This window comes from Lytechinus pictus, chromosome 15 (assembly GCF_037042905.1).
Source record: "Lytechinus pictus isolate F3 Inbred chromosome 15, Lp3.0, whole genome shotgun sequence".
NCBI classification, from domain to species: Eukaryota; Metazoa; Echinodermata; class Echinoidea; order Temnopleuroida; family Toxopneustidae; genus Lytechinus; species Lytechinus pictus.
In genome coordinates, this window is record NC_087259.1 from 1,369,954 (window position 1) to 1,397,219 (window position 27,266).

Genomic DNA, 27,266 nt, shown 5'->3' on the forward strand with positions numbered 1-27,266 from the left:
GCGATTAGTCAAAACAACACGAGAGCTTGATCAAATGAACGAAAATAAATTGAACTAATAGCTGACCAGGCTACGATATTGATTTCCCCAATTTTATACTGTACATCGGCGATCGGGGTAAGTCAAGAAAGTCACCTATAAACTACGAAAAAGTTAGCTCGATAAAATTTATATTGAAAACGTTTCTTATTCAATATTATCAACCTTATTCGATTGACAGCTTCCAAAAGCTACTGCAAAATCACCTTGAAAATATCCCTCACTCCTCCTCATAACGTGCGTCCAAGTCTAATTTCATCTTCGAGATAGGCCGCAGAGCCCTTTGAAGATTACAGCAGATGACGATGATGATGATGATCAATAAGCTTCCGATTGCCGATATCTGCTGATAACATATATGTAAAATATATGCCTTCCGATTATTTCATGTAAATTGAGAAACTACTCTATTAGAATTTAACGACAACACACAAGTCGATAAACGTTTTATTCATAGTTATGATTTCATTGATTGGTTTAATGTACGGTCTATCTGACGTCCCCCTTTTCTGCATCACTGTTGTTGCCATAGTGATCAAATTTTCATCAGGGTGTGCAGGGAGTTGCCGCTTGCATGGCTTGGACGGATCGCTGTCCGTGGTAGGATCAATCGGAAAGGGTTGAAAAAAGGGAAAGTGGATTGAGAGATAGCGGGGGGTGGGGGGGGGGGGGCTGGAGAGGCGTAGAGAGGGACAGAGACAGGGGTGGGGATATAAAGGGAAAAGAGAAATAGAAAGATATGCCTATAGAGAGGAGACAGACAGAGAGAGAGAGAGAGAGAGAAAACGATGGGGGTGAAATAGTGTGTCTTCTAATTATTTCCATTCTCTTTCCCACCCCCTTTATCACCGTTTTGTTTCTTTCCCATTCTCTCGCTCTCTCTGGCAATCCTGCATTCCTGCATAATTGATTAATATTCGAAAATAAACTTATTTTTAATAACCTCAAGTAGAGAAATCACCTCGGCAAATTATTGAATTTCTGTTTATTAATGTAGTTAATTAATCGAGATGGATTTGAGTCATATGATTTTACACATGCACCAAAAACTAAAGTTTCACTTATTTATTTATATTCTATTTTCTGGAGGGGGGGATGATTGGAAATACTGTGGTTAGCCTACTTATTTTAAAATTTCAAACCTGTATCTGCCTATTAATTGATGTTATCAATTATTCCTGTTTTTGCATTGATGTCGTCATTTTTTGTGGTGGGGTATAGTTTAGTTCTACTCCTCCATTCCGGCTCTGTGAACTCATTTCAAAAGTGAATAATAAAGAAATATTTTTTTAAGTAATATTTTCTTTGATTGAAATATATTTCTTCATTATTTTTAATTTATTATGAGAATAATTAAGTTATTAGCTATGGCTGAACTATGCTAGTAGGCTATAACCGCTGCGGGTTAGTTCAGCCATTTTGACCTTGTGTCTTCAATCATTTCACGTTCTAAAAGAAAGAAAAATGAGGAGCCCACATAAATTAGCAAAACATGCGAGTTATCGTTCTTTCAGTAAAAAAATGGGGGGGGGGGGCATTTGACATTCGAATCCTGAAGTGCTGGATAACTGAAGTATGACAACATGTGCTATGAAATTGCAATAAAATGAGAACCAACAAATAATTTTATTTGTAATTTACCTTATTTCACCACAACACACCATCTGCCACATCCACACTAGATGGTGTATATACGCTGCACGAAAAATCGATCAAGTTCGATTCCCACTACACGATACTATTCTATACAGATATACAGCATTTCCGAATAGTATCCTCTTATGTGAACAGTTATACGTATACCGAATAGTAGGCCCGAAACATATACTTCTCAGCCATAGAGTTTCCATACTTGGTTGCTTAGCTGATTATTGAATAAAAAGGCCATTGCATTCTACATGGTACCCACTTAGCACCGGGGTGGAGATATGCAAAATATGGATTGACGTCTCGATATATACATATAGTTTGGACGCAATCACTGGCGGATCGAGGGGGAGGGGGCAAAGCCGACCCGTGCCCCCTTTTGAGAGGCACTATTAAAATTTGCAATGTAAAAATGCTGTTAAAACAAAAGTGTGCCCCCCCTTTGAAAGTGAATACCTTTTTTTTTGCTTGTAAAAGTTTTCCTCGGGAAAATGTGCCCCCCCCCCTTGGAAAATCCTGGATCCGCCCCTGGACGCATTTATACATATAATAATAATAATAATAATTCAATACTTATATAGCGCCTGACAAAATTTCTTTAAGCGCTTTACATCACAAAACCTAACTACTTAACTTAATAAACTAAACTTACCAACTTAACTACCTTACATAACTAATCATCCAACGTAACTACCTTACATATTTAAAATACTAACTTAACTACGGGCATATTAACTGTAAAAATCATACTATTTACGGAAGAGATATGTCTTAAGTGCTATTTTAAAGGAACTTAGAGAAAAATGGGATCTTAAGCTAAGAGGAAGTGAGTTCCAGAGTGTAGGAGCCACAACTGAAAAGGCTCTGTCGCCATGGGTGTGGGAGGTTGCATTGGGTACAACTAAAAGGTTCTTGTTGGATGACCGAAGTAGTCTAGGAGATAGGGGGCTTTATTCAGAATTTTTGGTGGGGAAGGTTTGACAGGCTTATCCGAGGTAAAATTGTGTGCTGATTCCAAAAATGTCAGTCTTATTGACCGTACTCACGACATTTTAGCCATTTTGGCCAATTATTGACCAAAAATGACCAATTTGACTACTCTTTGGAAAATGGTCCCTTAACAGAATGCTTTTGTAACCACATCCAATTAAAAGGGTCTATCCTAAGCAAAAATGCACCCAGATTCCAAATAAAGTGGTTTCATTTTCAAAATCACACTAGAAGTGGTCATTTTGGCCATGTTTTGACCAAAAATGACAATTTTCATGATTTTTTTGTCCGAAATGTGTTACAAACATTGATCAGAACAAAGATTGGATGTCTTTAGAAATCCACATTTATTTTTAAAATGTGCGCTGGATCATAACAATCAACCTCATATAATTTATTCTGTCAGTTTTGACATATGACGGTCATTTTGGGTACTTCAGACATAAACTGACCATTCGCGCAGTTATGCATTATAAACTGTGCAAATCGACAGGAATTTGAGGTCTTCAGCGTGTATCTTCTAAATGGGATTGCATTTTAAAGTCTATCCTGTGTAGAATTTTATGCTGATTCCAAATATATCAGTCTCAATGACCCTATTTAAAAGCTTGTGGTCATTTTGGTCATTTATGTCCCTCAAAATGACCAATAATACAAGTTAAATTTATCCAAAAATACTTCGAATGTTACCAGAATCGTTACAAGGGTGTGCTGTGACACTTAACATTGGTGTATTAATCCTTAAATTGAACATCTCAAAATTATTTTGACTTCATGTTACTTATTCCATCAGTTTTGACCTATGAAGGTCATTTTGGGTACTTTAGACATAACTGACCATTCGCGCAATTCTGCATAATAAACTGTGCAAATCGACAGGAATTTGAGGTCTTCAGCATGTATCTTCTAAATGGGATTGCATTTAAAAGTCAGTCCTGTGTAGAATTTTATGCTGATTCCAAATATATCACTCTTAATGACCCTATTCAAAAGATTATGGTCATTTTGGCCACTTATGGCCCTCAAAATGACCAATAACATCAGTTCAATTTATCAAAATATATGTCGAATGTTACCAGAATCGTTACAAGGGTGTGCTGTGACACCAAGCATTGGTTTATTATATCTTTAAATTGAACATCATGAGAGTATTTTGACCTCATGTAACTTATTCCATCAGTTTTGACCTATGAGGGCCATTTTGGGCACTTTAGACATAACTGACCAGTCGCGCAGTTTTACATTCATGTACTGTGCAAATACGTAAGAACTTAAGGTCTCCAGCGTGTTTTATCTTCTTCCCTTATAAAATGGGAATGCATTCAAAGGTCCATTTTGTGTAGAATTTTATGCTGATTCCAAATGTATCACTGTAAATGACCCTATTTAACAGCTTATGGTAATTTTGGCCACTAATGGCCCTCAAAATTACCAATAACATCAGTTTAATTTATCCAAAAATACTTCGAATGTTACCAGAATCGTTACAAGGGTGTGCTGTGACACCAAACCCCGTACTATAGGTGGGGCTAAATTGCCATTTAGCCCCACCTATAGTACGGGGTTAAGCTTAGCCCACTTTCGTTTTACACTAGCGATCTTAACCCCGTACTATCGCTCTTAGGCCGCAATTGCTGGAATAACCCTGCTTTTTTTTTGCAGGGCCAAATAATCCCGTACTAAAGGTGGGGTTAGCCCACTTTAAAAAAATGCTGTGTAAAAAGAGTATTCCTCATTCACGCATGAGTGAGCAAAAACAATTTGAAAAAAGGATACCAAAAACTCATTTGACGGGGGGTGTTTGAATTTCAAAAAGAAAATCACATGCATAAAAAGTTCAATATCTGCTCTTTTATTTGATACCTTAATCACAGAAAATGGTCAAGAAGTAAATAAGTAATGTTCCCTCGAAACAATGCTTGTATTTCCATAATTTCATTAAATAAACGTGCTTTCAACGGTTTCCCACAGAAGCTATCGCACGGTTAACAAAAGACTTAATGCATGGCTGATCGTCAACAAAACGGAGTGTCGAGTGAATTTGAACGCTAGCCTGTAAAACCTCTCCATTTTATGAAATTATTGAAATTCAAGCCTGTTTTCAAATAACCAGAACTTTGTTATTTCTTGACCATTTTCTGTTATTGAGGTATCAAATTAAAGAACAGATATTGAACTTTTTAAAAATGTGGTTTCTTTTTTAAACCCAGATACAGCCCGCCAAATGACTTTTTGGTATCCCCTCTTCAAATTGTTTTTGCTCACTCATGCGTACATGTGACATAATCTAAGTAATTTCAGATGAAAGAGGAGATTCTAAGCTTTACATTGGTAGGTCATTGCTTTTTAGATTAAGTTATGATAAATCATCGCTAAATCTCGGTTTCGTTTTTTCTGGGACGCACTGTATAATATACAAATCATATCTTTCTTGTTGAAGTTCAAAATATATATAATACACAAGTCATCATATCTTTCTTGTAGAAATTAAATGTAAGTCCTTGTTAAATATATTTTTTTACATATTCTCCCAAGTAAAAGATACACAAGGCTGGATTATATTACAAGATATGAAGAAAAAGTGAAAAGGACACACAAAACAAAACGTTACAAAAACAGGACGTCACAGAACGGTACAAGAACAAGGCAGGACAAAAAAGTTAAACAAAAACATGACATACGAAATAGTATAAGAACAGACAAATTGAAATAAATAAAACAACAACTACAAAACAAAGGACAAAAAACGAGTAAAAGAAAGCAAACAAAAAACAAATCTGCACAAGTAGAGACGGGAAAAGAAGCGAAATAAAGGCGGGGGGGGGGGGGGATCCGGAAGAACAGAAGATCCACAAGATATCCTAAGTAGGATGAATGATGTGAGTGTTATAGTTATTGGTTAGATTTTTTTTAAGTGCTCTATTGAAGCTATGAATAGTTGGCTTATTTCGTAAAGTTTGCGAAAGTGAGTTCCAAAGTTTGATGCCAGAAGATATGAACAGTTTGTTTGTTAATAATGTTCTCGTTCTAGGTAAATGGAAAAGTCCAGCAGATCTTGTAGGGTAGTGAGGAACATTGATATTTCTTGTAAACATAGAATAAAATACGTCTGGTAGTTCATCTCTACTAAGGTTGTAAAAGATCCAAGATTATAATGGTAAAGATCATGTATCTTAAGAATACCATGACTTTTAAAAAGAACCTTCGTATGTGCCCGATAATGAGAATGGCAAATAACGCACAAAGATTTTTCTGGAGTAGTAAAAGTCTATTCAAATAAAAATCAGCACAAAACCCCCATGCAATAATACAAAAGTTCAAATGCGGGAGTATCAGCGTAAAGTATAAGTTTAATAATATACGAGCCGGGAAGTAGAATTTAACTTTATTTATAATTCCAATATTCCGTGAAACTATTTTGCATGTGTGATCTATATGTTCTTTCCATGACAGTCTGTCGTCGATATTTACTCCTAGAAATATGTCCTATTTAATACTCTTTGAAGATTAATATTATCAAAAGTAATGTTACCTGGGAGTTCATCAATGATATTGCTGAAGAGCATGTAATTTGTTTTATTGAGATTAAGCGATAATTTGTTGGCTTTGATCCACTCCGAGACTAGTTTTAATTCTTTATTGAATGTGTCAAGTAAATGTTTGGGGTCCTTATGGGAAAAAATATATTTGAGTCGGCAAAAAGAATGAATGATAAAGTACTTGAAGATTTATTAATGTAGACCAAAAAAGAAGCGGACCCAAGATTGAGCCTTGAGGGACTCCACATGATATAGATTTGGTAGGGGAATTTACATTTGCTATGGAAACATATTGCTGCCCACTTCTGAGGTAGTTCCTGAACCACTCCAAGGCTATCCCTCTGATTCCATAATAAGTAAGCGCTTTGTTCACCCACAGAATAATGTTTTTGTTACATTGATGTTGATCCGGAAGGTATATATATATATATATAGAAACTAATTTTATGAGGGACAGTCCCATTTTTAGAGGATGGGGATTTCCCCTTGTTTTTTTACGTGCGTGCGCATCCAGAATTAATAGATGCCATAGCACAGTCATGTGATTTAATCATCACTGCACTGCTGACAAACTCGTGAGTCGAGAGTGCAGAGCGACTTCAACTCCTCCGGCCTCTCTATCCTGTTCGCGATCAAGGAGTTTCACTGACACTGGTATGTTGCGAAGTCTTACGAGATAAAATTAGTTGTGTTGTGAAATATACTATATGGTAATACATTATATACATGTATTTGGACCACATGGCTTGCCATAGTCTTAGGGCGCACGTACGTACGCCCGTGCCGTACGACCACGTACGTACGACCATCGCCCTGACGCGGGCGAGTTCACACAGGCAGAACTGGATTTGGATTGCAAGCGGAAAGGACTTATAGCTACTTACCAATCCCCCGGTTCCAAGTTCTCTGCTGGGTTTACAGCAAGTCTTATCTCGTAAGTATCAAGTAGTACCACTCGGATACTTCCACAACACTGACGCTGCGAGCCATTTCGAAGCTGCGTGGGTGAGTTTTTGTATATATTTTGTTATTTTTTTTTTTAGTTGCAGACGGCAACTTACGTAAAGCCGTATATTGTCGAACTTCAGTACGTGTCTTTCTCATAGACACAGTTGAAGTCAGACGATCGTAGTCGGGCGTTTATTTTTGTTCTAAATTACTTTTGGATGTTTAGTTAGGTAACTGAATCGTAAATTTCCGTAGAATATTAGTCATTTAAGTATTTTTAGGGCTCAGTTTTCATTTTCCAATTTGGCGGGAAGCTGCAGAACCAACGCCGTACGGGCCATTCATATACAAAATAGTTGTTTTGTGCCCGTACCTGGGAATTTTAATCCCCGCCTTTTGGCGCGAAAGTTAATTGGTTTTGCCGTTTTTGATTGCTTTTCTCTACATTAAAGTCAATTCCTATAATAATTCGTTAAATATATGCTATACTTCTTGATTTTCTATACTTAATGTGTTGAATTTTCTTTTTCTTTACCGAGTTTACATAGGATATTTTGGATATAGTATTTCTGCTACTCAGTAGACCTATTCGTATTTTTTGCTTGCCGACGAGGGGTTCACTGGAATTTGAGCCGGAGTTCGGTGAGTGATTTATAATTTAGGAATAGTGTTTCCACTTATATATTTTAGGCTCTACATATCATATTATTGTTTCTTTGTTGCTTATTTTTTGCTTGAATTTACTGATTTGGCCACCTGATAGGGTTTGGCAAATCTCTCAATTTCTTTTTTCAAAGTACATTTTCCGGCAAGTAGCCTGTTTATTTCCTAAATTACAAAACTATTATGAATACATAATTATACTCTGAATTTATATATGTAGTTTTGGGGTTTATATTAATTTGGTGGAAACATTATTCGATTTAACTTTGGTTGATTGGTGTGAGTGATTGCGTTGTAAATTACATACGGATAAATTGTCTTCAGTATTATTTTAGACTGCCTGAAATTGCTGCTGAAATTTAATGTTTTCTGTTAGCTACATTATATTCACCAAAAGAGAAGCAGATCAATTATTTTGAAATTCTTTTGCCCTTGTATATTTTCCTCGAACTTAAAAAATACATAAGGAGGAGAGGGCAAAGATTTAGCTTTTTCAATTGAGATCTGTTTTATACTCATTATTTTCTGATTCTTGGTTTTCTCACATCAATATTCGAGATTACAATTCGTATAGTAATTTTCAGGCAGATTGTTTAACATTTAATTTGTTTATTTAATTGAATTTGGTGATTGTTTGTGGTGTGACACAAGCCAGTTGATTGGAGTGATTGACCTGTTGAGTGTTTTCGCGGAGCCAAAAAAAGGCATTAAAAAAAAAATCGGCTCTGTGGATTTATTTCGAAGCGTGTCATTGTTGACTGTTGTCTGAAGTGAGAGTCGTGGGCTTGTGTATCATTTTTCTTGAAGCTGTTGTGTTTCTAGACATCGCAGTCTTCAACGGCTTGGACATCGATCATCCAGCAGTGATCGTCGCCTTGTATAAAGATACCTTTTCATTATTTCCGATATATATATTATTTCATTTAAATACCGCATTTACGAGCCGTTCCACTATAAACATGCATTATTATTATTTTATACTCAATGTCGGATTTTATTCCCGATCGTGATTATTTTATTTCAATTAGGTCTATTGTAACTTATGATTCCAACAAAATTCGTTATCTTATACACACGTGGATTATATCAAAGTGTGAGGTCGCATTACCGAAAAATTCTGCAGTAATATATTCCGTCTTTCAGCAAGTGAAATTTATTTATATATTGGATGCACTTGCCCTGTTAGAACTCCTGAGGGCGGTGCTATATCTCTATGATTTCAACCCATTATTTCTATCCGTGCAATTCTTTAGGCAAATTCGATAGACTTAATTCGTGCTGATTTTAAAGTTGATTTTTTCGGCACTTTGGTTTTCATAATCACACGGCACTGAGAATATACCAAGTGCCCATATTTTTTTTATATTCAATATATTCAAGCGCCCATCAGTTTATCTAGCCTGTGAGCGCTAGTGTTCTGTGTATTTAAAATAAAGCACTGGAATAAATTCAGTGATCGTATTATTTAAAAACACTGGAATTAATCCGGTGAGTTTTCAAGCACTGAAATAAATTCAGTGATTTTATATATATATATAAATAAGCACTGGAATGAATTCAGTGAATATAGTTCCATAAGACCATACCCCCATATAGGTGTATCATTTATATGTAGAAGAGTACACATGCACGTAATAATTATTTATTGTGCATGAGCTTATCAAATTGGAACTTTGTGTACACGTACGTTGATAGAATTTCCTTTTGTATTTTTTGCAAACGGAATCCTGAATGTATTCAGCATTCCGAGTGCAAATCAATACTCTTTACTATGTCTTTGTAAATAAATCATTTTTTCATATATTTTGTAGTTAAGATATTATATGCAACTTGACAGCGAGTACACATCGTTAATGATTGTATAATCATTTTACAGATCTGACTTTCAGGTTTGTAAGCAACGCATATTGCGTACATTATAAAAGCATTTTGAATTATATTTTGTGTACTTAATTCGCAAGTTGTATATAATTTGCGACTTGAATTTCATTTCAATTCGCAGCACAAATTTGCGACTTGTAATATTCTCGATGCAATTCGTAACACAATTCGCGACTTGTAAAGTAAAATATATACAATTTGTGGGCTGTTAATTTCAGCTTTGTATCATTGTAGTGTAGTTTGTAAGTGTAGAGTAGGACTTGTACAATTATCTTTGAGAGAGCGTTCATATGCCCACCCAGTGCTTTACATTTGGGATTTGAATATTGAAAATATCATATGAAGGCAACGGGGCTATGATCAACTGGCATAATAAATGTCCTTCCGAAGATGATACCTCTCATCATCACTATCGGAATGAATACGAAGTCTCTCGCAGACATAACAATATGGATTACCCTGATAGGAGGAATTCTGGACATGTAATCAGTCACAGGTCGATGGAAGATAATGATTCTTCCCCAGATGTTTCATGGCATGGCCGCAATGCACATGGAAGGACAGAGTGGCATGGCCATGATGGGGAAGATCAAAACTACCGAAGTAGGGACTGCACTAACAGATCCCCTCCGCTCCGTAAGCATTCCATCTCCCCACGAAATTATTACAGGGATGATGATGATTATTACCATTATGATACTTCACTGCGGGGCGGGTACGATCGTTGTCAATATGAATCAATAACTAAGGATAGTCAATATCAAGAGTCTGCCCTCCGTCACAGCGGACGGGTCCGTCACGAACCCCTACCACATTCACATTATCGGGATCAGGCATATTATGACAATCAGGACGGCACCCCACTGCGATGGCGAGGTGATTCTCCAAGAGAGCATGACCTACCCCATTATCATCGTCATCAATATGACTCGATAACGAAGGGTGATCACTTTCAGGAATCTACCCTTCATTGCAGCGGAAGGGTCCGTCACGGATCCCCAACACAGTATCGGGATCAGGCTTACGACAATCGGGACGGTACCCCACTGCGACGGCGAGGTGACTTTCTAAAACAATACGATCCACCCCAATATCATAACGAATCTCCATTACGAATACATTGGGGCTATGATAGGTATCGTGACCAATATATACCTCCATCACCTTGTGAAGAAAAACAGAGGGATGAAGGTTACAGGCAGCACCCAGCCCCTAGAGAATCGAATTCTTTTTCTCGCGGGCGGGATTCTTGCCCCCCTTCATCCGTCCGTCGTTCTCAATCATCTTACGGAGAACGGAGGGATGACGGGTACAGATATCCTCTTCGGGATTCATCTTTTGATTCCCCTCAGGGAGATACTCGACCCTCTTCATCCGCCCGTTATTCTATTTCACATTCTGAAGAATGGAAGGGTGAAGGTTACAGACAGTCTTCTCCTAGAAGATCAGCTAATGATCATCACCAGCTGAATACTCTTCCCCCTTCACCCGTCCATTCTCAAGGAAGTGTTGAGTACCCCAGTACATATCATTCCCGGGTCCGGGAAGATGAAGTATACCGCGGTCCACCCCATCGATCATCTCAGGATCATCGAAGGTGTGAGACTCGGTCCCCTTCATTTCCCAGCCCGTCCGACTGCAGATGCTCAGTAATGGCTCCTCCATCTTCTGAGGGATGGACAGTTGAAGAAGATTATCAGTTACCTGCACAACAAACGCGTGACCATCCGCGGGATACTTGTTACTCATCACCTGTCCACTTTCAAGAATCTACCAATGGATACCAGAGTGATGCGGGCGATAGTAGCAGGCCAGTGACAACCTTAGAGCCAGATCAAAAATGTCAAATTCTGAAGACTGTGCCCTCTGTTGCTAACACCGCATCACACAAGAATGTTGGGGATACCCCCAATTCATCAAAATGCAAGGATTCCAGGGGGGAAAACAACATGGTTCTACTTCCCTCTGGGGATCCAGCAAAACAATCACAGTATCAAGAAGAAAGAAGTACTCTCTCTATCAGAGATAGGTTGATTGAAAAACGCTTTGTGATTTTAGAAGACAAGATGGACTCTGTGAGTAATCGCATTGAAACGATTGGTGTACTAATAGACGCCACGGTCCAAAACCTGACCACTTCTGTTTCCAAAATAGAGTCCGCGGTTCAAGACCTGACCACTGCTCTTTCCAACAGAGAGCGACTGAGTCAAATAAGAGCTTTACATGAATCTAGGGTGTTCCCAGAGGGTGTCCATGAGGCTGGAAAGAATCAGACCCTCTCCAGCCACACTAACTCTTATCCAGTTTCGGTAACACCCTCACTGGAAGAGAGTATATCATGTAATGAATATGAGGGGCTTGGTCCTCTTCAGCCCAGGCAGGGCCCTAATAGTTGATGAATCTGTCACACCTGAAGAACACCATCAGGGAAACGATTTGGGATCGGAGGAATTGGTCCGACCCCGATCCCAATATGTAAGGACCAACCCTCTCCCCCTCTTTCTAGTTCACATGATATCATATCTATCAGGATTAAGGACACATCATGTTCAGGGAGAAGCATTGATATTTCCTCCCAAGTTCCAACAGGTGGTCATGGTGAATTGAAGCAGTTGTTTGGCCAGACTTCCGGGGATGCACTGGGAATGCGAGACGGACCCTCCACATCTCACGATGAGGAAGGGACTCTCTTGCATGCCCATAGCTTATTCTCCAAAGGAGATACGCCACCATCTTTGTGCATCCTGTGGTTGATCCCACCTTGGCCACCACCTAAAAAGAAATGGAGAGGGAGAAGGGTTAGAATAAAGTATGTAGGGAAATTCATTGCAATGTTGTACGATGACCAGATTGTAAAATTTCATGCAAGGTTGTGTTTTGTCAGGTTTTACATTTGTAAAGCATACTATATCATTCATGTACGGTTGACGACATATGCATGCACTTTCCTAGTCAAAGTGTATCTCGGAAAGATAATGTTAATTGTCATGAGAACAATAATTTGCGTGAAAACTTTGTCGAGTAAAGACATTCCAATGTTGCAATGAAAATCCCTAACTAACTTTATAAAGCAATATGAAGTGCAATATACTTTGTAAAGAAACTTGGCTTTGATTTTAATTTAATTTGTGAGGACAGGACTTAGCTTCACAGGTCATTGGAGATTACGTTGTACCTTGAAATGGGTCAAGCGTTGCATTTCAGTGAGCAATTTTAATTGTGCATATACTGCAAATAATTGATTTTAACGTCACATGTGCTCAATTTTCTTATGGTACATGCTCATTAATCACTCAGCCAACAAGAAACAAGAGCTGATTGATAAACTAAGTCCCACCTCTATTTTAACCCTATACTTTTAAAGGTTGGGTTTACCCTACGAGGTTCATCTGGTCATGAAATTACCCGTGTGGATATATTATCAAGACCTCGGGCGATATTTTGTAGTCGCATTAAAGAGATTCTGAAATTATTTTGACCGTTTACAAGTAAACAATTACTTTCAGAATAAATAATTTTTCGTTATGACCTTTGAATCTCACTGGGTAACCCAATATGTACCTGTATGATGTCCTAACTCTTCCCTCTTAAGGCATATAATGCCCTCAGTTGAATTAAGATCTAGCTAGGGCTTATATATTAACATCAGAGTTGAGGGACATGATATAGCCAATATTGAAGACGCGACATATTTTACATTACGTTTTTATTGAAATGTCATGCTTCATTCTTTTTAAAGGATTTTTATTGGTTTTGGGCTTATGTAAGTTTGAGCCAAAGCCCAAAAATTAATCATTCTCCCATCGCCGTATAGAATTCCCAGACAGTGGTGGATGGTAATGGCCCTGATTTGAAGGAAAATCATATCAAGGCTGTGGCGGACTTGCCCTCTCTTACAAGAGATGGGGCAGTTAGGCCTACTCGGTCTTGTCAACTATCATCGTGTATTCCTCAAATAATTACGCTCAGGTTGCAGGGCCACACTATATGGCCTCACCAGCAAATATGAATTTAATATGATTTGGACGGCAGAACATCAGGCCGCCTTTGACCATTGCCCCTGTCCTTTCGCTACCCTATCTGTATACCCGTCATTCGAGATCAGCTTATGCAGAATCACGCCAGGCCCAGGCTGCATGGATTTCTTCTTTGTCCCCGGGCCTGAGAACATCAACGCGAGGGTTACAGGCATATTGTAATTATATATTGGGTAGATCATTCACAATTTGTACGGACCGTGGAATTCTAACATAAATATAGGTGATCTGAAAGAAAGTTATTACCTTCCTTTATATTTTTGGCTAAAAACGGGAGGGCTTCGTCGGGTTTGACCTGGGCTCTTTCAAGTATATGAACGGACTAGGTTTATTTTAAACTGAGAAGTCTGCTCGACGTACTGGGCCGGACTGTCCAGATTATACACTCCCATTGGAAGGTCATTTTAGTGGTCAATCAGTCGAGTGCCCCCCTGGAAATTTTAAACTGGAGGTTTGTAATAACGCTCAGTTAAGCACCTCAGATATAAAGAGATTTAATTAAATAAACAAGCTGCCCTACTATGAGTAATGCCATGTGTGAGTCTGTTCAGCTCAGATATAACCATGGGCATGAAGTTATATATAACAGATTTGCCCCTCACACTTCTCCGGCCGTATCCCATATATATTTCACGTTATAAGTTAGGATAATAAAAGGAGATTTATGGGGATAAATCTTGTTGGCCGGGAGGTGTGTTGTGAAATATACTATATGGTAATACATTATATACATGTATTTGGACCACATGGCTTGCCATAGTCTTAGGGCGCACGTACGTACGCCCGTGCCGTACGACCACGTACGTACGACCATCGCCCTGACGCGGGCGAGTTCACACAGGCAGAACTGGATTTGGATTGCAAGCGGAAAGGACTTATAGCTACTTACCAATCCCCCGGTTCCAAGTTCTCTGCTGGGTTTACAGCAAGTCTTATCTCGTAAGTATCAAGTAGTACCACTCGGATACTTCCACAACAGTTGCTAAAATATTTAATGATATGGGTTGTGCTTTATAATCTAGTATTGAGAAGTGAGTCTGAATCTAAATTGGCTAGTTTGCCAATAAAATGCCTAATTGCGTTAGGGCTTAGGCAACATGAAAAACAAGGCATGGGACTGATGTGTCTTAACCACTCATTCAATTGAACAAGGTAATGTGATAAGACAGTGATATAACCAATTTTTTTATGATGTAGCTAGCTAGCTACTATTATTATTAAAGGTCAAGTCCACCACAGGAAAATGTTGATTTGAATAAATAGAGAAAAATCAAATTAGCATAACACTGAAAATATCATCAAAATCGGATGTAAAATAATTAGGTAGGGGGCCTAGGGCCAGGCCTAATAAGAAAGTTATGACATTTTAACGTTAAAGTTTCGCTTATTAAAAAAAAAAAACAGTGATATGCACAACTAAGTGACATGGAAATGAGACATTCGATGATGTCCGTCACTATTTCTTTTGTTTTTTATTGTTTGAATTATACAATATTTCATTTTCTATAAATTCGACAATATCATGAATATGGACAAACTTGACTGAACCCACTCACACTATTGCGAGGTTAGTATATATAGCCTACTAACCTTGTACAAGGGACCGTGTTTGACCCTGAATTTCGAAGTAGTCGGCAAACATCGCTTCATTGCTGAAGTAATGTTTGCCGAAACTCCTTCTCGCTACGCACCGGGGCTCTTTCCGGTATATAAGTAGCAATACATGAAAAAATTATACATATGAATTATGATTTGGAAATAATTTCATTATAAAAAGAGCAAATTTCGCTTACCTCGGCCTAGCAAGTGACTTCGTTTGTCTCTTCTACGGAAATACAAGGAAGCCCGTTGGTGGCGCTAATAAATTTCACAACCTTGATTCAGCTCCTCGGTAATTTTATAACTGTGTCTAAATTCTTTGAATGCGCAATTCTTAGGATTAATTTACTAATTATGGGCACCAATAAATGAAATACCTTAAAAAACATAATTCAAGATAACTATTGGCGATGATAACACTTTTTTGCAATTAATTTAAAACGATGACTAATAAAAAAAAATTGAAAAAAATACACATGCCTGGAACGAAACCAGCAGTACAAGCTTTAACGAACGTCAATAATACGGTATACCAAAGTCTATACAATGAAAAGATTGGACACTTCACGGACTTCGCGTAATGCCTTGCATCGATTTGCGTATAAAATAGTGTAGGTGCCTAGTCTTTCCCTTGTCGTGTCTTTGATATGAATCTAAATCGCGCGCCCTCTTTAGGAGAAAATTGATATCCACGCTAACCAAATTTTATCTCCGTGAAATCTTCACCAAAGATCAAGAAAATATACATATTTTTTAAAAGAAACTTCAAGGAGAAGTCACGGAAGGATCTAAATGATTCGGTAAGTGTCATAGCAGAATGTGAAATACCAGATTATGCGTGATATTTTATGTGGGCAAAAGCCCAGTATATTTTGGATGTGTCGTGTGTGTCGCGTGAATATGACTGATATTCCTTCGCACGCGAGATGATATGAACCCATGGGTGGACTGAACCATGATATAGTATTAGCTTATTCCATATGTTCAGGGAGGAATTATTGTTGTTTCACTTGACAATGAGGAGAAAATTAGAATATTTCATGTAATAAAATACAAAAGAAATAGTCAGTGGATGATTGTCATCAGTCATTTGCATACCGACCATGATGTGCATATAACTGTTATGTGAAATTAAGTAAAACTTTAAAATGTCATAACTTTCTTATTTATGGTTGTTGGATTTCTTTTTATTCAAATCAACTTTTTGTTGGGGTGGACTTGTCCTTTAAGCTAGGCACGCACAAAGAACTGCGTTTGGCAGTGGATTTTTAACTAGTGGGTCGTGCTAGACAGCTGGCAGCCATCTGTTTCGAGTTTTTAAACATTTTTTTAAATTTCTCCTCGTACACAGATGGCTCGCTATCGTACAGCCACCATTAGGGGGTTAACATTGCAAAATCCCCCCGACATGGCTAATTGATTTTTGTCTTTATATCATAAAAATATGTAAAAGGAACTGGACCAAAATAAAGATTGTTATTCTGCTTTGGCCTGAAATTCACCAAAACAGGAAAAATAAACTTAAAAGGGGACAAAACAGTGACTTACCTCGGCTGTCGCGCAACTCCACTTCCCTGGTTGATCCGAACTTAATACATAAACATATGGCCATTGAGTCCCTGTAGGCTACAGATCGAGTTAGAACTTCAGTCTCTGTAATTGGTGAGTGTAGCCAACGGAGTTCAGCAGAACAACCAACATAACAGAGACCAAAGCTTTTGGTCTAGATTTTTCTTAGACCAAAACTAGGGACAGTGATTTTTCTGTTTTACCGGTAAATAAAACAGAAATTATGTTTGGTTCTTATACTTTTCATGTAAAAATTCATGGAATTCACCTTGGCAAAACAGAATTCAGGTTTTTGCTGTGTACATTTTCAGTGACAAAACGGAATTTCTATTTTTAGATCAAGTTGAAATGGAATTACAGATTTTCAGAAATGGAAAAGACCATTTTTTGAAATGGAAAATCACTGTCTCTAAGAAAAGCTTCAGTCTCTGTTATATTATTGGTTGTTCCACTGAACTCCATAGGCTCCACTCACCAATTACATACAGAGACTGAAGTTCTAACTTGATCTGTACAGGGACTCAATGGCCATATCATGTTTATGATTATGTATTAAGTTCGGAACCCAGGGGGGGGGGGGGGCAGTCAAATGTATTGCTGTACATGTGCATGACCAAATTATTTCCAAACACCCCCTATACAAGTTTTTCTCTTGTGCAAAAAACCCCCTAAATATGTTTTTCGCGGGCTTCATTTACACATTTTGGCCCCTAAACAAGTTGTCGCCAGAATATGACCCCGGGAAAAAGCTTGGGGAAAAATATACCCTAAACATGTTTGGCTAGTCTGAAAAATAAAGCTTTTTGAAAAAAAAACCCCCTAAATACGTTTGACTCCACGATTGACCATTGCCCAGTCTTTCAAAACCACCTTTTTTTTTAATCAATGTTTTTGATACCCTTAAAGGGACGTCTGGTCACCCTGACCGCTACACCTACCCGAACCCTCAGGGTGCATCCAACGGACTGACACTCTGAGGGACAAAAGGTGTCACTTTTTGTTAGGAAACCAAAATAACTCATACAAAAACAACACTTTACCCTGTTTCACTCCTTTTCCATGCTTCTATCGGTCTCAGAATTGGTGATTTACAGATAGTAGCTATTTCCTCGCCCGTAGTATTCACTGCCAATTCCAAACATCGCAAATTGCATATGTGCGGGTTATCGTAGGTCAAGACTCCTGAATATTCATGAATATTCCTTTAGATATCAAGATCGTTTCTCTATTTTCTTGATCACGACCTATTGGAATATTCATAAATATTCATGAGTCTTGACTCACGATTCCCCGTGCATCTGCAATTTGGGTTTGCGATGTTTTGGAATAGGCAGTGAATTAATGCGTGTGAGGAAATTGCTACTGGCTTTAAATCACCAATTTTGAGACTGATAGAAGCAAGGACAAGGAGTGAGACAGGATGAAATGTAAGAAGATTAGTTTTCGATCGTTTGTAAGATCATGTTGTTGCATGAGTTATATGATTTCTTCACATAAAGTGACGTCACTTGGGGTGTCAGAACAAGTTGCCTGGTGGTTCAGGTAGGTGTGGGGTAGTGTAGTATAGTGACACCTTTGTCACTTGGAGTGTCAGAACAAGTTGCCTGGTGGTTCAGGTAGGTGTGGGGTAGTGTAGTGGCAGTGAAGTGTAGTCTAGTGGAGCCTACATGAATCATCACCCAAAATAGGACTAGTTCTACTTTTACAAATATTTTGTAGGTCCTATATTTTATATTCCAACTATTGATGCCTGATGATATCATCATTCACTCTATCTTCACAATCCACATACTTTGTCCTAATCTCATCCTTCATTCCATCTCCACTCTCCCCATATAGCAACAGTACTCCATCAGGTTCATTGCATTCCATTCTCTCATTCATTTTCCCCTCGGTCATGCTTCCTAGGGCCTTTTCACACGTGAATCTTGAATCATCATTGTAATGATGATTGCTATTGTAATTGTGACTGTGATTATGTTCGTGATTCTAATCATGTTCTAGTTTGGTTTCACACGTGCTAAATATTCGTCATTAGCCTTATTTTTCACTGGAATCATCATTCAAATGATGATTTTTTTTACTGTGTGAAAGGATGACTCGTTTTCCATTCCCTTTCCACTCCACATGGCCTTATTGTTAAGTTCTCATTAATAGTATTCATTTCACCTCATGATCACCCTTTTAAATGCTTTTATTGGTTCTTATTTTTGAAAAGGGTTATTTTATTTTGTGGACCATACCATTTTCTTCATATTTTGGTTGAGTTGATTATTGATGGGTGCTGACCTAGACTTCATCGTGTGCAGATCTTAGTTACTCTGTGCTTACCCTTCTTTGGTTAGGTTGAAATTTTTTTTATAGGAGAGCATGTGATTGATTTAATTTGTTCAGGAGTTATTTTATTCTAACTAGTTATTGAAAGTAACAGATTTATTTTATTACTTTGTTGGTATTTTTATGTACCAGCTAAATAGACATGATTTAGAAAGTATTTTTCTGACTTGTTTGTTCGAAATTAAGAAATCCATTTATAGGCCTACCCAACTTGACACGATTTCCACATTTCCCCAGTTCATACTTTTCTTGCTCTTAAAATGTTTACTTTCACAGGGCCTACCATTTGGAATCATTTAGACACTCATATAATGCAATTGCCCTCTTTGTATTCTTTCTAGTAGGATCCATGTTTAAATGTAGACTGAAGAAGTTTCTTTTACAATTGTATGCTTGCATGTAGATGAACTCTTTGACGGCGGCGGCGTCAATACCAAATCTTAAACGAAGGTTAAGTTTTTGAAATGACAGCATAACTTAGAAAGTATATGGACCTAGTTCATGAAACTTGGCCATAAGTTTAATCAAGTATTACTTAACATCCTGCCTGAGTTTCAGGTCACATGACCAAGGTCAAAGGTCATTTAGGGTCAATGAACTTAGACCATGTTGGGGGAATCAATATCAAAATCTTAACCTAAGGTTAAGTTTTTGAAATGTCATCATAGCTTAAAAAAATATATGGGCCTAGTTCATGAAACTTGGACATAAGGTTAATCACGTATTGCTAACATCCTGCTTGAGTTTCACGTCACATGGCCAAGGTCAAAGGTCATTTAGGGTCAATGAACTTTGGCCAAATTGGGGGTAGCCTATCTGTTGAATTACCATCTTAACTTTGATTGTTTATGGATCTGATTCATGAAACTTGGACATAATAGTAATCAAGTATCACTGAACATCCTGTGCGCATTTCAGGTCACATGACGAAAGTCAAAGGTCATTTAAGGTCATTGAACTTTGGCCATTTTAGAGGTAATTATTAGATTGCTGTCATACCTTTCAACATTTATAGATATAGTGTGTATGAAATGTGGATATGGGGGTAATCAAGTATCACTGACAAGTTTTAGGTCACATGATTAAGGTCAAAGGTCATTTAGGTTATTTAGGGTCAATGAACTTTGGCCAAATTGGGGTTATTGTTGAAATACCATCATAACTTTGAAAGTTTATTGGTCTAGTTCATAAAACTTGGACATAAGAGTAATCAAGTATCACTGAACATCCTGTGCGCATTTCAGGTCACATGACGAAAGTCAAAGGTCATTTAAGGTAATTGAACTTTGGCCATTTTAGAGGTAATTATTAGAGGTAATTATTAGATTGCTGTCATACCTTTCAACGTTTATAGATATAGTGTGTATGAAATGTGGATATGGGGGTAATCAAGTATCACTGACAAGTTTTAGGTCACATGATCAAGGTCGAATATCAATGAACGTAGTATTGTATCATTATATGTATGGTGTTTTTTTTGAAAAATTATTTTATAGTAGTTTTCAAAGTCAGCACTGCTCTGCTGCTATATTGAATCGCATGATGCAGGTGAGACCGCCAGAGGCATTCCACTTGTTTTAATTTGTTGGGTAATTTTAGATGGGATAAAATACAATAAAATGAAATCTGACGTCTGTAAATAGAATTTACTTAGTAAAAGAACCATAGTTACCATACAGGCCTATGCCTCTTTTACAGCAAACTTAATTTTCAGACAAAAAAGATTTCATATTTATTGTTTCATCTTTTCAAATTACAAAAAATATATAATTGGTTGAAAAAAAATATTTGTTGGAATCTGTGAGGAAAAAGAAGAGAAGAACCGTTTCATTAAAAAAAAAAGAAGTTTGATGATGAATGAATAGATGTCAGATGATGGCTGCTTGCATGATAAAGTTGATTTCATTTTCAAGTGACGATTATGGATTATTTTTCTTTATTTCGGTGACTGAATATCTTCATCAACTCTCATGAAATAGGGAAATATTGACAGGTACAATGTAATCAAAATTAATGTAGATCATGATTTCATTTTCTGTCAGATATATTTTGTTGAATGTTACACATAGTTTAAATCTTTTTCATTTTCATATCTTCATGTTTAGATGTGATAAGTTCAACGAATAAAGCACCATGATGCAGATGTGGTTTATCTTCAAAACAACTGCAACAGACCTTCTGTTTCAAGGATGGGATATCACGACAAAATGGGGTAAGTTGTAAAATTACGGCTGCTGGTATTTGGAGCATATTTTCTTATTATTTTACTTATTAGATAATTATTTATGAGATTGAGCTTCAATTACCAGGGATGTGCAGGGGGGGGGGGGGCATGATGGGTCTCCTTAACATTTTGAACACGTAAAAGGAACCCAGCAAAATTTTCAGACTTTATTCTCATGCAACCTTTGAGTGACATGTACCAGTATAGCATCGCCACATGATATTTTAGGAGACTATATCATGCTGGAAAAAAGCTGTTTGTTTCAAATTCATGTAAAAAATCAATTTAAGAAACTTTTTATTGATACGCACTGTAGTATGCAGACTTTAGAACTCTTGCTTTTTCAGCCTTTTTGATTTGAGGTCAATACTTTCCATTTTTGTCATAATTGATTGTAGATTTTCTGTTAATCTCCAGCTCAATCACTGATTTCTAATGTGTCAAAGACCTACATATTTAGGTAGGGAGATACTTGCAAATATTTAAAAAAATACATTAATATTCATTAGCAGATGAGAGACAATGAAGAAAGGAGCTCTGAAGGAGCAATGAAAAATAATACCATTATACACCATTTATCCAATCTTTTAGTACAGAACACTACATTAATAATAGGAATAAATAACAAGATATTTTCCATCTCTTTTTGTCTCCATCAAGATTTTGCCTTGTCCTGTCTTCTCTTTGCCTTCGCTTCAGTCCTCCTGGAGGTGTTGGCCACTCTCAGTACTTACCTGACCCGGCGCTATACCACTAACCCTCTGGAAATGAACTGGTCCTCCCCTATTAATGGACGATCGCCTCTCCTAGCCCCCTTACAGATACCAAGCAGTGTATCCAAAGTTAAGCAACGCAGGTTAGTTATTTTTACTTCTGTGAGATGATATATTTAGTACATGTTGTAAAAGACAACCATTTCAGGTTGGGCTACGGGAAACATGTTATATCATAATGGTCACAAGAAAAGAACAAAACCTAAATGGTACATAGTATTTTACTGCTATGGTGATATTTATTGTAATATCTATGTATGTGTCACCTTTGCAAGATAAACATTTTGGAGATTTTTCACCCTCTTCGATTCCTATTAACACACAGGTGTCGGATTCACCTTGGTCGGACCATCGTCCACATTGTTTCAGTCAGCCTGGGCTACATTGTAATGTTGGTTGTCATGACTTACAACGCCTACTTCCTCATCTCCATTGCTGCTGGGTCTGCGTTTGGCTACCTTCTGTTTGCCCCGTTCAGGAAACGCCCCAAGAAAAGGCTGCCCCCTATAGACAGACGGGCCCAGAGGGATAGCTTGACCAGAAGTGGGCAGATGGATATGGGTGATGAGACAGGTGGTGCAGGAAGCGGGGCAGGTAGTGGTGCTGAGGGATCTACTAGAGTCAATTACTATGGAACACTCTAGTATTAAACAGATCTATATGAAGGTCATGTTACTTAAAGCAGAAGCAATAGATCATGCGATTGATGATTTCATTGATCATACACAATAATCAATGTAATCAATCAATCTTGATCAATTGCAAAGGTTTATGTTACCGGCCCTGGTCACCATTTGCTTGAAGACCTCTGTCTAGATGATAACCTAACTTATTTGCCACTTTGAACCAAAAAAGAAGTTTGGTTGGAAGACAAAGATCTTTGGATGATTTTGTCTTGGTATTGGAGTTGAAAGCATGAATTAATTTAAGCTGATGAATGAACTCCAATACTGACTGTCAGTGTTGAAAATATGTGTAATACAGTCAAGTTAGGTGTTTTGGGGATGTTTCACAAATAGTTAGGTGTGACTCTGTGCATGATCTTACCAATGCATGGACACCTTTATACCGCACAAACCTGGCAAATTAAGTGCAATTCTAAGTCACTCTTATCTCTTGATGAAACAGCCCTCTGGTTTGTGCTGGTTTGTGCCATAGCACCTAAAAAAATCTCAACATAACACTTGAAACTACCTATTTAGATTTCAAATCAAGCGTAATGTGGTGTTACAAGAAATTGGAGTTGCAATTGAATGCAAATCAACTACAAATTTCAATTCATTCAAAGGACTTGCACTGGATTTTTAGCTTGAAACTTGATTTGAAACTGAACATAAATTCCTTTGTAACACCCCATATTTGAACAGATTTCTGTGTACCATACAGATAGGATTTATGCAGATTCTACTTCCATATTCAAGGCACCCATAACAAAGGTTAGCAATTAATCGTTCGCTTGATTTTTATGATCGATTATACATTGTAGTCAATGCAATCAATCGTAGAGAAATGTTCTACGATCGTTGCTAAACATTGTGTGACAGGCCCCAGGTCAGTAAGCATATGGTACAAATACTCCCAGGGAGTGGAAATGAATGGGACAGCAGTCATGTAGTTCTAAAGAGATGAGTATATAGATTGTACATAATTACAGATGTTTATATTTAAAATGATACAACTGAAACTAACTTGTGCTATTAAAATTTGGTCAGTATAATTTCAGTGATGAATGTGAGCCAAGTGATTGCTTATGATTGAGTGCTTCCAGCTGAAATGCTATTGTATTTGTATAGTTCTAAATACATTATATTTCTATTTGAAGTGGGTATAAAGTCCAATGGGTTGGGTCAGAAAAATTATAAGATGTCCATGTAACGTCGGTATCAACTATTCTATTTTTTAGTGAAGATAAATTCAGATTTGGTTTCTGGATTTTTAGAAGCCTCTTTTTTTTATTAATGTTACATGGACGTCACATTCATTTTTCATTGGCAATAAATTTTCAGGTCTGAAGTGGCAACACATCATGCTGTTTAATAAGTAAATCTTTGTGGTTATCATTTTTTGCTGTAGTAATCATTGGAAGATATTTACCTTGCTTAAATGAGGCATGGTTTGGGGCTCTGGGAGGTCACTAAAATTGACCCAACCTGATGGACTTTCCAAAATGCAAGATGAACAGAGGAAAACTCTCGTTTTGGGCTTAAGTTTAATTGTCTTACCTGCATAGCAGAGCAAGACTATAGGCACCGCTTTTCCGACGACGACGACAGTGGCGGCAACTGCGCCGTCGTCAACATTGAAATCTTAAACAAGGTCAAGTTTTTTAAACATCATAACTTACAAAGTATATGGACCTGGTTCATGAAACTTGGACATAAGGTTAATCAAGTATTACTGAACATCCTGCCTGAGTTTCAGGTCATATGACCAAGATCAAAGGTCAAATAGGGTCAATGAAGTTAGACCATGTCGGGGTATCAGCATCAAAACCTTAACCAAGGTTAAGTTTTTGAAATGTTATAACTTTGAAAGTTTATGGATTTAGTTTATAAAACTTAAAATTAAGGTAAGGGTGTATCATTTAGCATCTTGCCCGAGTTTCAGGTCACATGAACAAGGTCAAAGGTCATTTAGGGTCAACATAGTTTTTCATTATCATATGAATCATGTTTTTTATATATAATTATTCAATAGTTGTTTTAGAAGTCAATACTGCTGCTATATTGAATCAAGTACAGTAATGCAGGCGAGACTGCCAGAGGCATTCCACCTGTGTTGAAACTATTTTCTTCTGTAGGAGAGCATGTAATGTGTTATAATATTTTTAGGTTATAACCCCTTCATTTTGATACCTGAATATGTTAGTTTGAGAATAATCTGAATCTATCATACTTTGAGTTTGATATCAAGAAGAAACTATTTTCAAAGGGTAGAGTAAAATTAAGTAAATAATTGATAATGAAAACAATATAACTCTTCTGTATTACTTCCAGTTCTCATTATAGTCATTTTGATTTCCTTGTTTGATTGGAAAACAATGGTTTAAATTTAGTACTTAAAAATGTTGTAAGCATATATGCATATAAAAAGAACAATATGAATGTCTGAAATTGTATCCATATGGCGTAATTTTTAAAATAATGACTATAAGTATTATTATAAAGCGATATTTTATATCCAATGCTTGATCCTTCCAACTCTCAACATAAACGTCTTATGCTCAGAATTTATTTTCAAATCTACATGTATTTCCTGTTGCTTTGATATCTTCTCTGCTTGTTTACAGTTTAAAGACTTTCAATTTTGAACTTTGTGTTGTGTCCCTGTAGACATCACTAATTCACTGTAAAATGTATAGAATGATATCAGTCTTTGTGATCTCCACAGTACCGGGTAGTTGGTAATAGCAGTGGCACTTTATAATGTTGAAAATTGTGTACAGCATCGGTGAATTTATTGTGCATTATTGTAAAATCAATGAGGAATAGCTTTGTAGACATTTTTGAAAATTATTCATGTCAATACTGACTGATTTAATACCAATTGTAGGAAAAAGATTTATTAAAAGTTTTCTGTTCGATTCAAATGATCTCTCTTCATTTATCTGTGTGACTTAGACCTATATATATCTGACATTTTCAACCTTTTAAGCTTCAGCAATATTGAATGAATTTGCTTTCTAACACTTTTAGACTAGGAAATTCAATACACATGAATTTAAAGCTAAAATCTTACTAATAGAAGTAATGTTTTAATGTGATTTAGGACATAATTCTGTTTTAGAACATTCAGAGAATGGTATCTGTTAGGCTGTGTTGACAGTATGGCTGGTATGTATCTTGTTATAATATCTCCTATGAATGCTATAAGTTACATACACATGTACAATGAGAAAATGTTGTAGATTTATATGCAAGAGAATATTCTCAAATTGTGTTGAATTTTACCAAATCATTTATTTTGGCACTGGTTCATTAATTTCACCTCTTGTTTAAGTTCAAGTTTTTTCCCAACTTGTGTCAGATTTGTAGTTTACAGAATGCATAATCTACAATTTTCATTGAACATCGGTGAATGCCTGTATATATATTTTCATATTTTTATACATCAAGTCTTTATCTTTTTTATTTAAATCATCATGCTTTGTATATTTACTTTTGTCATACAGTTTTACATCTGTAATATTTTTATTTCGTTGATTATTGAAAGAATTTCAGTCAGGATGTCCACTGTATTTGATTATGTTGATTATTGAATAACAATTTAACAGAAATCTATGTGTGAATGATCAGAATTCAGTTTTGTAGTGAAGCAGTGAAGTTAGATATGATATTGTCTTTGAAAATTTCATCTATCATGATTATCATCCTTTAAATTCAGCAAATTTAACTTTACAATATTGCTGCTATATCTGTAATTTTGAATTAATTATGGTGCAATAAAATAAGGAAAAATAAATCTGAATGTGTCATTTGTTAATCATTTACTCAAGGCAAAATACATGTTCTAATAAATTCAAAAGGACTATTGAAACTATACTGCACACAGTTGAACCTATGTGACATGTTTCACATTAAATTTCATTACATGTCAGTAACATTAGTTTGTTGACATATGTGTATTTCTTCTGTTGATAATAATTAGAGCCCCTCTTGGCCATTTAAAAGTCTTCATATTCCAAAGCTTTAGGAGGCTTTGCCCCCTCGGAGTGCAACGGTCCTTACAAGGGCCTTGCTGGACTACCCCTGCAATATTCATGTGTTGGATACAAGAGCAGTACAGATTCTCAACAAGAAATGTGGAGCTTCTTCAAAAGTACTTGAGAATGGCTGACCTAACCCTAATCCTTTATTATTAAAAAAGACTATTGCAACCCTAACCCTCTTAGACGAAATAATGCCTGGAGAAAATGTTGTGTCACCATTCTGAGATCCTTTTTATCTTAGATAAAATTTAAAAAATATCTTCATGAAAATGAGAGATAAAACAACCTAAAAATAAAATCTCTCTGAATTGC

General features: G+C 36.8%; 1 protein-coding gene across 1 annotated transcript; it reads left to right on the forward strand.

Annotated features, from left to right (window-relative positions):
• The first annotated feature begins 7,053 nt into the window (after positions 1 to 7,053).
• LOC129277179 (protein SLC31A2-like) lies at positions 7,054 to 26,848 on the forward strand. Its single transcript, XM_064110154.1, has 5 exons — positions 7,054 to 7,149; positions 14,505 to 14,683; positions 21,355 to 21,461; positions 22,134 to 22,329; positions 22,572 to 26,848. The coding sequence occupies exons 3-5, from the start codon at positions 21,383 to 21,385 to the stop codon at positions 22,888 to 22,890; spliced, it is 594 nt and encodes a 197-aa protein (XP_063966224.1). The 5' UTR covers positions 7,054 to 7,149; positions 14,505 to 14,683; positions 21,355 to 21,382; the 3' UTR covers positions 22,891 to 26,848.
• Positions 26,849 to 27,266: the final 418 nt, after the last annotated feature.